The 15423-nt window shown below is 43.2% G+C and overlaps 1 protein-coding gene across 27 annotated transcripts in view; it reads right to left on the reverse strand.

Moving 5' to 3' along the window:
- The window catches only part of ANK3 (ankyrin 3), a 1924186-nt gene that overhangs the window by 768050 nt on the left and 1140713 nt on the right, over positions 1–15423 (reverse strand). For all 27 annotated transcript variants that reach the window (XM_078642672.1, XM_078642674.1, XM_078642664.1 and 24 more), the window contains one exon: positions 696–794. In XM_078642672.1, the coding sequence (XP_078498798.1) occupies positions 696–794 (99 nt within the window). The remainder of the gene's footprint in view (positions 1–695; positions 795–15423) is intronic.

Consider the following 15423-nt stretch of genomic DNA (forward strand, 5'->3'; position numbering starts at 1 on the left):
TTCCCTGCTGAAATTCAGAAGACAGTAGGGAAAATATTCAAGCAGCCTTACCCACCTTCCATGTTGGGTGGGAGATTCCGCTGCAGAGACTGAATCAAAACTCTTCTAGTCTAGGGTGATGTTGATGCACTTCCTTGACCTGGCAACCCTGACAGCCATATTTCTATTTATAGCACCCACAGGTTACTAAAATAAGTTTCAGCAGATCTGGATCATTATATGGGGTATAGTAACCTGCAAAATATAGCAACCATAATTTCAAACAACAAAAAGGCAGAGAGATAGCCTAGAGAGTAAGCGCCTATTGCAGACTTATGTGTTCAACATGCAGTCACAGTGTAGCTGCCTCTGGGTACATTCAGACTTTTACACTCCAAAATTGACAACCTTAGTAACATTGAGCTTGTTGATTTTAACAACTGATACTGAGGGTTTGCTTCTTAAAGTTCTCACATTTCCCACGTCCATGCATCAGATACTCATCTAGTACAGGTATTTGCTTTGCACCGTGGGCATGTAGTTCTGATTTTACAATGGGAAGAACAGGACTACAAGTCATAGAATGTAAAACAAGTACTTGGACTGTATGAACTACTCATCCCTGGACCTAGGAAACCCAAGCACTGCCTTCTTCACTTGATAGTTACATTTCTACATAACTATAGGTAAATCTGTAATGGGATAATTTTACTAACTTTTGTTGATGCATCCACATCTGCACCTCGTTGTAACAATTCTGTTACGATTTCCACATGGCCTTCTTTGGAAGCAAGATGAAGTGCGTTCAGCCCATTCTAAAGGGGGAAAAAAGATAATGTATTAATTCAATATAGTCATCAATTGTATGGTACTGATTACTGTTGATGTGACTTTATCAAAGCAATATCTGTGCAAGTTTATATTGATTCAACAAACTTATGTTCAATTTTGCTGACCAAGCATGTACTCCTTAATGCACTTCCTAACTCCACTTCAAGAACGGAAACACTGAATCACAGGCAGTTAATCTACAAGATAAAGCCTTCTGTATATATTCAAGTTTGTGGAAATGTAAATAAAATATGGTGTGAAAAAAGTATGTGTGGTTATTATCTCCTGATCTGATCTGATCTTCTCAATAGGTACTTCCACTAAGACAAAAGAGGCATAGGTCCGGACGAACAAGTTCCAAGGAAAATTTGTTTAACAAGATTGTTTGACCAAAGGGAGCTTAATGTCAACACAAACGTAGAGATTGCACAGACACTACTTAATCACAGCTGCACACACGTGCTCAGTAAGCAAATATTTAAGTAACAACATTTTATAGGTTACAAAGGTGGATTGCTCCTGTGCATTTAACAGTACCACAACACTCCAGATGAAAGGATGTTTTTGCTTCCCTAATCATTTTCTGCCCCCTGGGCAATCTGCACCAAACGCTCCAAAAAGGATTATGCCAAATGTGAAGCAGAATGGTTCAAAGGGACGGCCAAAGATAAAGAGGGGTCGTAACAGTATCTTTTTGCATAAGAAACCACCCACACACGAAAAGCTCAAAATAGCTAAAAGGAAATCTCTAAAACATGAAAGGAACATAGTAGCTCTCTTCTATGCAACGATGCAATTCTGTGCAACTTCCAGTTTTGATAAATTTTTGGAATATATGATAAAAACACAAAAATGTAGCCATCCAGAGAGTATGAGTGAGCTATGCATATGCGCTAACTGAAAAACCCGAACACCAGAAAAATATTTAGTGAGTTCACTAGCCTTTAGGATTAGTGAAATTACCAATAGGGGAAGCGATCACAGCCACAACTTGGAGTGAGAACTTCACAGCCCAGTGCTGCGCATGCAGAATGAATGGATTACCATGAGAAGTAAATTAACACTGAAGTCTCCCAATGCTTTATTAAGGAAGCAGTTACCACTCACCCAAACACAGTAACATACTCACTCACTACAAACCTGTTTTGTGGAGTGATGTGTAATGTGGAGCCTTAAGAAGGGGATTACTGCTTTTTTTCAGGAGGGCTCCCATACTAGATTAATTATGTCCACCATGCCAATGAGGAATAAATTCAATAATAAACTTGATAGTTGTTGATTTCTACTCATAGTGAAACTCTAGATATACCATAGTTGACTCGTAATATCAAATTAATCAGTAAGAATAGCAGTTTCTTGACAAGCATGGTGTGGAGTGCTTCATGGTGGGACCTTCGCATCCGACAGTCCACTTATTGTATGTTATAGAGGCCTCTATCAAAAGTGACCTCAGAAAGTATAATTATGGCCTGGGGTGAAATAGATGTAGAGTGCATAATATGCTTTTTTATTTTATTTTTTTTAAATATTCTAGCGGGTACAAAGACATTATGAGATAATTGCTTTCCTGTGATCAAAGGAAGGTGTATTTAAGTAATGGTGCAGGTCTTTTTTTACTATGCCACAGGTAATGGAACCAGACACTACACCATAGTAAATCGAATGTAGTTGCTCTTTTTCTTCCTCTTCCCCACATTACCTTAGAATATCCTTCCACATAAGGCACCGATAATGTCAGGTGAGGATATGGAGTCTGTCCTTTAGCGAGCCCAAGACCTGTGAAGGGCTATCGCTAGAGGCAGAAACACCAAGACGAGACTTAGGGTTTGCCTAGCAATCGCTCAATGAGATTTTTTGTTTTTTAACAAATATGGTTTCTTTAATCTGTTTTAGAGAAAAGGTCCTCTGCATTCTTAGGCATAATAAAATAAAAATAGTTTCTCCCAAGTCCAAAGCAACTCTACAGAACAGTAGGATATCCAGCCAGATACAGAATGCAACATTCTATGGTAGAGGAGTGATCAGCTAAATTGTGCGCTATAACTTTGTTTGCAGCTCCATAACTTTGCTCTTGCTCTATCTAATAGGTCTTATCACAACCACTGGTGATATATTAGCTTTTTCTAGCAATCAACGCTTTATATTCCCAATTTGCTTTCCTAAGTCTCACCACATATGTCTTTCTGTTTCTATAGGACTTGAATTGGATTAACACTTGCCCTTTATGTACCCTACATTCCCTATGGAAGCATTGATACAATATTTCTTTTATCACAATGGGGTCTTGGTTAGCATAACTAAAGCCTGCACTTTCCAACCCATCTCATTTTAAATAATTAGCATCTTGATGCTATCTATTCTTTAAGATTATAGTAAAGTTTCAAGTGCAGAAACAATACCTATTATCTCTAGTATTAAAGCATACTTAGCCTCCTTTACCACTTAACAAGATCTCATGAAAGGCCTCACTTCAGAATAACACTCTTAACACCTGCAACATGGCTGGAGTACCTTATATGCATTGTAATAATCATGGCTGCTCTCAGATCATACTACAGCCAAATAATGTACTAGATATCAATCCTCAACATTTATAGTATTTTACAGTTGTCAATCAAGCTACTTCTATTTCCACCATTGTAAGAGTGCTAAACCAGTAAGCTAAAGGACATACTCTTATTTGCAAGCCCTAATGAATACACCTAGGATTTAGTATTTCTATTATTTTCTATCCCTGTCTTGTAACCTCATTTGTTCAGACTAATTTTGAGGATACCCCAAACCTCATACTCTACTTTAAGTTTATCATTTTATAGGTCCCAAGGTGTAATCGTGGAATTAGGATCAACACATAAAACTGCAGGGTACATAGGTGCATCAGATGCTTCATATATAGCACACTAAACCTTCTCATAATGGGGAGACCTCTACCCTAATCAAAGTTTCAGTGATAAACATTTAGCAGATACTAGTTACTCCTATCCTACTTTCAATTCAGATCTTTGGTATACTGCGGACTATTATACGTTTCTATAATATCCACTGTGCTGCTGCATGTTAACCGTGATACTGAGCACCTAACGGTCGTCATTAGGGCTCTTAATCTTCAGTGGTGCAATAGGTACCCAAAACATTGTAGTACAGTGAAAACAAAAGCCAGGATTCTTGTAAGCAGCAGATGTCAAGCTATGTAATGAAATTAATCCAAGTGCTTCCTCAATTCTGGATTATGCCAGTCGTGATCAAGCTTAGTTTTGACAGCATGTGGTCTTCTCTGCCCGAATGAAAAACACCCATTTTCTCGATGCTCCCTTCTAAAAACGTATGGTTGTTTACTTCGTCTACCTTATTGAGGGGAAATACCCTCTTGTTTAAGACTGCTTTTTCTCCGCCCTGCAGATATTTATCTGCTGCTATGGGATGATCCATAACATTAATTATATAGTTGTTTCCTTACTACTCACTTTTTCCAGTGTGCCCCCAAGGGCTAGTGATTCCTGCAAGCATATCACAGATTATTTCTTGCACAACTACCTACGTTACGTTCACAATTAGCTGATTCATATTGTAATTCCCCTACTCAAGGATTAAAAACTACGGGCCTCCATATTAAGCAGCCCTATTGCCAGTTTAGCTTTTGAGAAACAAAGTTCTGTAATATATGTAACTCAGTGTCTTTTCTGGCATCTACAATCAACTTACTTACAACTCCCCATACCAGATGAGTGCTCTTGTTTATTTTTATTTCTCCTTCCTTTAAAACTGTTAACTAACTTCCTTCCTTCACCACCCCATAAAATAAACTCAGCTGCTTATTTGGATCTGTTTCCATATTGAGTTGTTACCTGAGCAACTGGTCTGTTGGCACTGCTATTGTTGCTGACTCCAGTGATTTCTTGCTCTGTTTCAGACATCTCCCCATTACAATCAGGGTGGATGCCTTGCTCAAACCGGTTATTGCCTTTCTTATTTGTCCTTCCTGCTCCTTTTGTTACTTAGCATAGTATTATTCAATTGGGTTGCACCTTGTCCTGGGAGCTTTGTTTGAGTTCATCAGATTGGTAGCTATATGCTACATATATTTCTCTATTATCCCTTCTAAATCATTCAAAGTGAATCACAAAAAGAATATACTACATTAATCTTAAGTTCTCCACAATCAATATGATGCGAAGTCCTCACATATTTTTTTTTTTTTTGTTGATAGAGCTATCCGGCACATAGCCGTCTAGTATACGATCTTCGAGGGGGGAGGAATCCGGAACAGCACTACCCACTGGCAATACAGAATTCAGAGCATGACGCACCTGGATGTAACAAAATCTCTCCCTGTCACTCAGCTTATACTCTGTTTTCAGTTCAGAGAAGGCCTTAACCTTTCCTTTAACCCAGAGATCACGCACTTTACTTATACCGATCACGTCCCACTTATCAAATCCCTTCGTCCTCCAGAGGCTACCCAACTTCGCAGAGGCATAGAGCGGTGTGGCACCCTTAATTTATCACTCCAGCCCATAGCCGCCGTTGCGCTATGCCATACTCGCACAGTTATAGCGTTAAGTCCCGTGAGTTGTGAACGGGAGGGTCCCGAATAAAGTGCCCTATAGTAATCACCCCCCGGGAGCAGCCATTTGTCCATTTCAAATGCTGGGTTCAACGCCGGGCCATACATCCCGTGGTTGATAGCCGCAAGGTGGGAAGCCCAATAATACCTACGAATATCCGGGAGCGCTATACCGCCATCATACCAGGGGAGTGTCAATTTCGGAAGAGCTATACGCGAACGTCCGTCCCATATTAGTTGCCTCTGTAACGATTCTATTGCCCGAAAATACGTCGACGGGATGACATCAGGACTATTCTGGAGGGCATATAGGAACCGAGGTAGGGACATCATCTTAAAAAGGGCCGCACGCCCTAGTGGAGACAACGGTAATTTACGCCAACGCGCTACTTCGGAGCGTAGCTGCTGAAGTGGGGGAAGCAAATTACGTTCGTAGCGAACCGCCGGATCCATAGAGATAAACACACCTAGGTACTTAAAGCCAGATTGCGACAGCCGGATGGGACAGCCTAGTGGTAAACGAGGGACATCAGCCGCGAGTACATAAATGTAGGATTTCGACCAATTAATGATGAGGCCCGAGTTCTTCCCATAGGAGGTGAGTACGTCAAACAACACATTAAGCGATTTTTGGGGAGAGGTAAGGTACAATAAAATATCATCCGCATATAAGGAAATGCGATCCTCAAATTCCGACGTCCAGCGTATACCCTTCAGCGAGGGTTCCCACCGCAGCCAAGCAGCAAGAGGCTCCAACGCCAAAGCAAAAAGGAGCGGGGACAACGGACAGCCCTGTCGGTTGCCCCTACCTAGAGTAAAAGGCACGGAGACACGGCCATTAACCACCACCTGGGCTATTGGTGTTTCATACAGGAGTTTGACCCAACCGTTAAAACCGGCGCCAAAACCAAACTTGGCGAGTACCGCCCAGAGATAAGACCACTCGATTGTATCAAAGGCCATCGTGGCGTCCAAGGACGCCAAGATGGCCGGTTCACGCAGCGTCGGGGCCCTCGCGAGAACACCATGCAGACGTCGTAAATTTAGTGCCGTGTTACGGTGCGGGATAAAACCGGATTGATCCGGATGAATCAAGTCGCCGATAACCGTAATCAAACGATTAGCAAGCAACTTGGCGAGGATCTTGGGCTCCGCATTTAAGAGCAAAATGGGTCTATAAGACGAGCAACGATCCCGTGGTTTACCCTCCTAATGGATCACCACAATGGTCGCAAGACGCTGATCTCTAGGGAGGGAGCCATTGTCTCGCGCAGCCAAAAACATAGCACGTAGATGGGGAGCTAAAGTATCAGGGCGTAACTTATACAGTTCCACAGGAAGGCCATTGGGACCCAGAGCCTTGCCAGAGCGAAGGGAGCGCAGCGCGAGAGCCACTTCATCCACCAAGGGCGTGGCATCCAGGCAATCACGCTCCGAGTCGGACAAACATGGGAGCGCTATGTCCCGATCAACAAGTGCGAATCCCCTTCAGGCCTGTCGGACACCGAAGTATATACCTCTCGAAAATAATCAGCAAAGCATTCAACAATGTCAACTGGATCAGTTACACTCACACCATCACACGTTACAATCACCGGAACCACTCGATTCGCTCTCACCCTTCTGTCCAGCCAGGCAATCAATTTTCCTGCTTTATCACCCACGTCATAGAGCCGTCCCTGCTGTTCCCTACTCATCGTCTTTGCCGCATCAGTAACCAAAGTTTTATATTCTAGTTGTTTAAGGCGGAGGACATGTAAAGCTTCTCGAGATACCCCCCGCTCCAATGCAGTCTCCAGGTCTATGATTTCAGTTTCGAGCTGAACAACTGCCTCGTTCTTACATTTCTTAGCACACCCCACCAAAGACAATGCCTGTCCCCTGATCACAGTCTTAAAGCTTCCCACAACGAGACAGGTGATGATACAGAACCAACCTTTTCAGCAAAATACAAATCAAATGATTTAATCAATTCAGTGCGCGTCTTGGGGTTGAGAAGATACCATGGGTTAATCGGAGCCACCCTGCCTTCGGCCCCGATGCTAAGATTAAAATGAAACCAAATAGGGGAATGGTCCGATATGCCCCGGGCCAGGTGTCTAACCTCTCCAATTAAGGGGGGACAGTGTCGCCGGTATCAGGATGTAATCTAATCGAGAAAGACTGCCATGAGCTCCCGAGTGGAAAGTAAACTGTGTTTGCTCTGGGTGCATTAGTCTCCAACAGTCTATGAGGCCCAGGGTTTCCAGGAAGTCACCCAACCAGGATTGTGCAGAAGGAAGATCTCGGGGGGGATAGCGATCGATCCTGCCAGAAATGACGGAGTTAAAATCACCACCCAGTATCAAAACACCCTCGGGGAGACCCAGAACCATCCGCCCCAGGTCCGTAAATGTCGTGGATTGCAAGCCCGGGGGGACATAAACTGACACCAACGAGATTGGCTTTCCCTCCCACCGCCCGACTAGTGCAACATATCGACCCCTGGCATCGAGGATCACATCATCAACTTCGAGGGGGAGGGAAACCTTAAGCAAAATACCCACTCCTCTAGAACTAGACGTAAATCCCGAATGGGCAGCCAGACAATAACCCCTCCTATTAAGAGCATGACAAGTGTTCCTTATCAAATGCGTCTCTTGTAACAGTACGACATCAGGCAAAAGGCGCCGCAACAGCTGCATAACCACCCCTCTCTTTATGCGATCACCCAACCCATTCACATTCCAGCATAATACCTTCAACCCTCTACCCCATCCAAATCCAAAATGAGCTCCCATCGCAAAACGAGCATCACACAAACGTCAATGATAATGAAAGTACCTTGCCTTGAAAAAGAAAAAACAAACAATCCCTGAACTTGTCCCTCCCTCCCCCCAAGATTCCCAACACAACTTCCCCCCACCCTGCACCCCTGCACCGACTCAAAAGCCACCCCAATTTGCAGTGTGCCTGTCGCCCTAGCAAGTACAAACATGAACTAATCTACACAAAGAAAACCCCAGAGGAGGAAAGGGTCCCGCCATCCCCGCTACCTCCGAGGATACGAATGGAATGATCAAAGAAAGTCAGTGAAACTCCGGCTGTTCACGCTGAAAATGGTTCCGGACACAGTCACCATAGTCATTCTTAGTCCATCAGTCCCCCTTCCGCACCACCAGCATGTTCTCGGCCAGTGCGACATGTCGGCAAAGTGTCCAACCACTCACTTCCTCAGTCCTGACAAAGAAAAATGTTCGATTGTCATACTCAACACGTAGTCGGGCCGGGAATAACATAGCATATTTTAGTTCCATGTCTCTTAGTGGCCTTTTCACACATTGAAATCCCATACGTTGTTTCTGGACCGATTGAGAAAAGTCTGGATAAAAATTCACAGCAGCGTTTTCGAACTGCGTAGGGCCGCTTGTCCGTGCCGCCTGCAAAATGGCGTCGCGATCTCTAAAATTGAAGATCCGTGCAATAATAGGATGGGGGGGGGGGGGGGAAACCAGGCTTCGCTTGTCCCCCTGGCACTCTGTGCGCACGTTCGATGGCAAAAAATTTGCTTAGGCCCTTTGGAGCCAGATGATTTAGAATGAGGTCCTCCACTCGAAGATCAATGGCGAGTGGACTAGATTCTTCCGGGACCCCAATAATACGCACGTTATTGCGCCGCGCACGGCCTTCAAAATCCTCCAAGCGACAAGCAAAAAAGTCATTGGCAGATCTTAAGTTGCGCACTTCTGTTTGCAAGTCGGACACGTCCGTGGTGAGGCTGGATGTCTTCAGGTCTAATGACTTCACTTTCTCATTCGTCTTGGCTAAGTCAGTGCGAATGAGGTTGACATCGATAGCCACCTCGTCCAACTTCAGAGCCAGGGCTTCATATTGTTGGCCAATGGAGGACTGTATCCCAGCAATGGCGCCCATCACGTCTTGTAGTGTTAAGCCCGCCAACACAGCAGGATCGTCGACAACCTCCTCCCGGGTCTTAGGTGCGCCACCGGGGGATCCTTTAGAAAGCGTATAGCGATCCATGACGTTCGTCTGGGTAGAACCTCCCCGGATGGTGGTCTTAACCTTCCGTTTCTCACCCTCAGGCTTGCCCGTCATGGAGAGTCGGGTGCCCCGGAGGGAGGCTTGGGATCTGGTCCAAATGGCTCCATATAAGTCACACACGGGAACACAGGAGACCAAGTTGAACCAAGTGGAGACCACAGCCAAACAGTCGTCTGCTCGAAACTCAATGAGTTGGCATCAGTCCGATCAACAGACACACTGCATATATGAGGCAGTGCGCCGGAGAAACGAAACCGAAAGTGAAGTGAGGCCGAGGGCCGACCTCCTCGAGCCGTTGTTGTTGAATTACGACCCGGGCACTGCCACCACTCAAGGTCCAGGCTGGTCCATGGAGAAGGCCGCAAAGTTCAAGACGGCAAAGCTCGGGGACCCTGCGTCCGATTTCGATCGAAAAACCTGCTAGTACATCAGTCGGGTTGTGTCTTCAATGATCTTCCATCAGATCAGGATATTGGACAGGATAAATGCGGGAGGCAGCGAGGGTCCTCGGGAGCCCTGTGCTCACGCGGCCATCATGGATGCGCGCAAAGCTCCTCCCCTCGTCCTCACATATTTTAACACAGGATTTACAGTACTATTAGCAAAAAGCTGCTTCTACTGAAAGGACCTTCTGGCTCATTAACATTTGTTTGGACCACATTTGCAGTAAATTTTAATTTGTCTGCCACCTGCAATGATCTACTTGATATTACCATTCAGTACCTCATAAGGCAATTTTAATTCATTCACCCCAACACCTCTTTATTAACCATACTCAGCACAGAAAATATGTTACTACTTGAAACCTTCTGTACTTGGTCACAATAGGTTATTTTGGTTTAGGAAAAATAAACAGAAATATTAAATATTATTTAACGTCTACAATACAGTTATATGTTTGATACATAAACACTGATGAGTTACATTATAAGTATAGCATTAACAAATTAAATAGTAAGTCATATAAACATAAAACATCAGCTCTTTAATCAAGTAAAACTTCCTACCCCTTGCATTCACCCAGAATTGCTCTGATCTTCAGGTTACCATCGCATATTTAGAGACGCTGAAGCTAATCAATGGGATATAGCGCATTTATAAATTCTCAATTGCCAGTCCACAGTTATGATGGCCTAGTGACAACATAATCCATGTCATGTATTTCTTCCTAGAGGCCTTGTGGAGCTTAGCGAAAAAGACAAAAGTCCATCCAAGATTGGAGAGAAAATGGATTGCAAGGGTGATAAAATACAGGCTTTCACCACAACTTTGTCTTCAACATTTTTGAGACCATGTAAAACCTATAACATGTTTGCAGTCTTTCACAGGAGAGACTGTGCTGAAATACCCCTCCAGGCTAGGACATGCTTTAAGTAAAAATGCTGTTTGTAAAACCGATTGGAATAGTTGAGTGACTTTAAACTCTCCTTGTAGGTGCAATAAGACGTGTCCACCGCCGGCTGGCGGGTGGGAGCTGATTTTTGTCCCACGCACGGCTGTTTCAAATATTTACCAAACAGAAGTGCAGACTACTGGTTTGAAGGTAATTTTCCAAGATTGTCCTCTGGCCATCTAGGCGCAGGCTGTCCTGACCATTATTATATTGTAATTTGGTTCGTTGTAATTTTCTAGAACCGAATCTACATTGATTGAATAGGATCTCTTGAAAATTGAAAACCCGCTGCCAACTTGAAAATAAAGGTACACGTTTTCTAGAAAGTCTTGGTAGGGGGCAATGTATATAGGGGACGAAAATGAGGATTGCAAAATCTCACTCATTTTCTTTGTACATAATTTTCAGAAGAATAATACGAGAAAGCCCTGATGAGAACTTGCCAAATGCCAGAGCGAGTTCGAAACGCGTCGGCAATAGCAGAAAGGAATTGGCAATAGCAGAAAGAATTCAAGTTTATTTATCAGACAATTGAAAATTTGTATTTGTTACAATTCATTTTGTTTTCTTTTCCTTACTGCAAATAGCTTCATTGCTTAATACTACATAACGACTGATGCTTCTCGTATGACCGTATTTGTATATTCATGTACACTTAATGATTGGATGTCATTTTGTCATATGTATTTTTGTTAAAATTCTTTGTCAAATGTTTTTGTATAAATTGTATGTACGTAGTGTTTTTCTCATGCAATCAATGCTTTAACTTAATGAGATTTATATGAAAAAGTAAATGGTTTAAATAAATTCGACCATACAAATCATAACAAGGATTTGGTTTGTTGCTCAAAATATAGCTATCAAAAATCGCAGGGCCAGCATTTCTCTTTGTATAAATTATTCTATGGTCCAGCTGACCCTGTGTCCCGGGACCTAACTCCTTATTTTCTGCAAACATTAAGTAAAAATGTGGCTTTGTTGAATCCAAATGGGCTATCTCACTTTCTAACATAGCCACTTTTCATCTTGTAGGATGATAATGGTGTATTAGTGGGCCTGAACATCTTACTATACCCAATCTTTTCCAACGAAGCCTGCATATACCGTATTCGAAAGATAGAACTACAAGTGCCACTTGCAAAAACATCTAGCAGAAAGGATCTGTTCAGAGTCAGTAAAACAATGTAACAATGCTGATCCCCCTCACCCCCAGAGGAAAAGAAGAACACATTCTAGGTGTTTTCCTCCAAGAAACGAACTGATGCACTGAGAAGGTATGGATCCACCTATGTAAACCTAGCACACGATGCAAAAATGAGTGTACATCAAATTGCAGTCAGTTACAACTGGCATAAACACATTAATAGGCCCCACGCAAGGTATTCCCACAATATTTGCCATCCAGATTCTAAGAATTGATTTGCTATGCATGCACAGTGTCAGTCCCCTTCCTTCTACCAAACGGCAATATGCAAGCATTATTCATTAATTCCTCTTCTAGTCGAACTGAGGGGTCCTTAGTTTTAATTAGAATCGAAGATGACACCCAACTAGAAAATAATGATCTGTTTTTAGTGACAGGCTATTAATCTTAACACATTTGGTCTTCAAGTTCTTAGGTGCCAGTCATAGGTTTTGATGTGGCTACATTTGTGTTTAAGCTAAGCTGATCTTTGACACTAATTGCTTAAGCCCTAGCACTGTTGTTGACATTAACACACTATCCTCCGCAGAAAGCACGAGATGGCATTTGGTTGCTACAATCATAGGTGGAACAGGAAGCATGGTGTCAAATGTTGTCTCTACTTCACTGATATGCAAGGAAAATGAAAAGAAGCAGCCAAAACACACCCCTGATTTACTCCTCTGGTCGACTTAAATGGTGTAGGGCATACTCCCTTCTTCAGGTGAAGAACTGATACCCATAATGAGTGAAGTAATATTTGAAGAAAACCCACCAGCCCATCACTATTTTCATTTGCCATAACTTAAACCTCTCTGCAAGGTCAAACGCAGTCAATAGGTCTATAAATGCTAGTTGGTCCCTTCTTTTTCAGTCTTAAAATATTTGACAATTCAGAGGTAAAGGTTTAGGAAGTGTTTTCTAGTTTCCAGCCTTTCTTGGAAGTCCAAAGGAACCCTAGGGCTCCCATGCTACTAGCCCATTCAAGCAGTCTGTACCCTTAAAGGAGTCCAAAAGGAAGATTACCTATTAACAACCAGGATTTGCCTGATCCCCATTTCTTATTATGGGTATAATAGTAATACTTTTAACACATAAGGAGAGAGAGGGAGGCTAGGTCACAGTACGTCCTCCCTAGTTAATCACAACATGGGTACGGTAGCTTCACAAGGACAGAAAATTGACTGTTTCCCAATGTTTGGAGTAAAAGTCAAAGTCCAGAGTACGGACGTCACAGAATTACTGCCATAGTATGAGGTAAGACTATGCTTATGGAAGAAGAAGCCTCACATACATATTTGTGTCATGCTTCATCCTCAGCAACCTCTCCCCACCCCAGCAGCACAATACCACAAGAGCGGACTTGACCTCGTGACAGGAGGGAGTTCTTAGATAAAAACTACGGGGCAAAGGCGGGATCCAGATTAATTAAAAATACCTTGAGGTCCCCGGTATATCACATTTAATAGCGGGGGCCTCAGGCATACTTAAAAAACTAATTGAGACGGTATATCTGAGGACAATGGCTCAACCCGTCTCAAAGCCAACATGTTTCATACTTAGTATGTAGCCTTAACAGGTCTGGGGCGTTCATCAGGGCTTTAGATCCCTAGATTTCTCAGGTGGGCTAATCACCAAGACACATATACTGACAAACACAGAAAGGAAAAAAAGAATATATATTACATCACCAGGTCATGAGTGATGTAATATGTGAGGTCATAAGCAGTGCACAGCGGGGGTGTAAGTTATAGTTAGCTCAGGTAACTATAACTACTGAATTTCAATGGTTTTGTACGAGTGAAATCTGAGCATAAATATTACGTCCCTAAAACCTTTGTTTTTTCTGTGAATTTCCAAGGTTTTTAAATTTTATTTCCTAGCTATATCGTACATGTCACCTTTGTTTTTTGAGAATTTCTACAGTTTGTTTATGTTATTTCCCAACTATATCGTCTCTGTAACCTTTGGTTTTTTGTAAGTGAATTTCCAAGGTTTTTAAAAATTTTATTTCCTAACTGTAACCTTTGAGAGTGAGTGTGTGACTGAGTGTGTGTGTGTGTGAGTGGGTGTGAGAGTGTCTGAGAGGGTCTTTCAGTGGGTGTGAGAATGGGTCTTTCAGACGGTGTGTGAGTGGGTCAAGGAGTGGCTGTATAAGTTTCTCACTGGGTGTGTGAGTAGGTGTGTGAGTGTCTGAGTGGGTCTGTGAGTGGGTGTGGGAGTTTATTAGTAGGACTTTCAGTGGGTGTGTAAGTGGGTCTAGGATAGGCTTCATAAGTGTCTCACTGGGTGTGTGAGTAGGTGTGTGAGTGTCTGAGTTGGTCTGTGAGTGGCTGTGAGAGTGTCTTACTGGGTCTTTCAGTGGGTGTTTGAGTTGGGCTAGGAGTGGGTATGTGAGTGGGTCTAGGAGTGGCTGCATAAGGGTCTCACTGGATGTGTGAGTGTCTGAGTTGGTCTGGGGTGTGAGATTCTTAGTGGGTGTGTGAAGGGGTGTCTGAGTGGGTCTGGGGCTAGGAGTGGCTGCATAAGGGTATGTGAGTGGTTGCATGAGTGTCTGAGTCGGTCTGTTGGTAGGTGTCAGAGTATCTGAGTGGGTTTGCTAGTGCCTCCATGAGTGTGTGTCAGTCTGTGAGTGAGTGCATGAGTGTCTGAGTGGGTGTGTGTCTCTCTCAATGGGTCTGCGAGTGGGTGTATGAGTGTCTTAATTGGTCTGTGAGAGTGTCTGAGTGGTTCTGTGAGTGGGTGCATGAGTGCCTGAGTGGGGTTGTGAGTGGGTGTGAGAGTGTCTGAGTGAATCTGCGAGTGGGTACATGAGTGTCTGAGAGGGTCTATAAGTGTGTGTGTGAGAGAGAGTGTCTGAGTGGGGCTGTGAGTGGTTGTATCAGTGTCTGAGTGGGTGTATCAGTGTGCCAGTGGGTATGTCAGTGGGTGTGTGAGTGCCTGAGTATGTGAGTGGGTATCTAAATGTCTGTGTGGATATGTCAGTAGCTGTATGAGTGACGGGCCACAAAGGAACCACACCTGCACTTTATCCAACAAGATTCCACCGTTTTGCACAAAATATCTACCCAAGTGGAGTACTTTCTAATGCTTAATTATTAAGTGCTACCTCCTTGGGAAAAATGACCAGTATGTATTCTACACTACAGCTGCATAATAGAGCACAATGAAATGTCAGCAGTGACCTTGTGGGCATTTTGGTAATGCAAATGTTCCTGGTGAGTCTTTATCAAGAAATAAGTAATAACATACAACCTCCTATAGAGAAGACAACGATACTACAAAGAGGTAAATCTCCACCAAACAAGGATCGTTCTTCTTAACTATGTGAAGTAAATGCTTTTTTGTTTGGCGGGGATGACCTCATAGTCTGTGGCATCAACAACAACTCACCAAAACCAGCTGAAAAAGCAATGGGGGGGGGGCGTTTTC

This window comes from Lissotriton helveticus, chromosome 5_1, assembly GCF_964261635.1.
Source record: "Lissotriton helveticus chromosome 5_1, aLisHel1.1, whole genome shotgun sequence".
Classification (NCBI taxonomy): domain Eukaryota; kingdom Metazoa; phylum Chordata; class Amphibia; order Caudata; family Salamandridae; genus Lissotriton; species Lissotriton helveticus.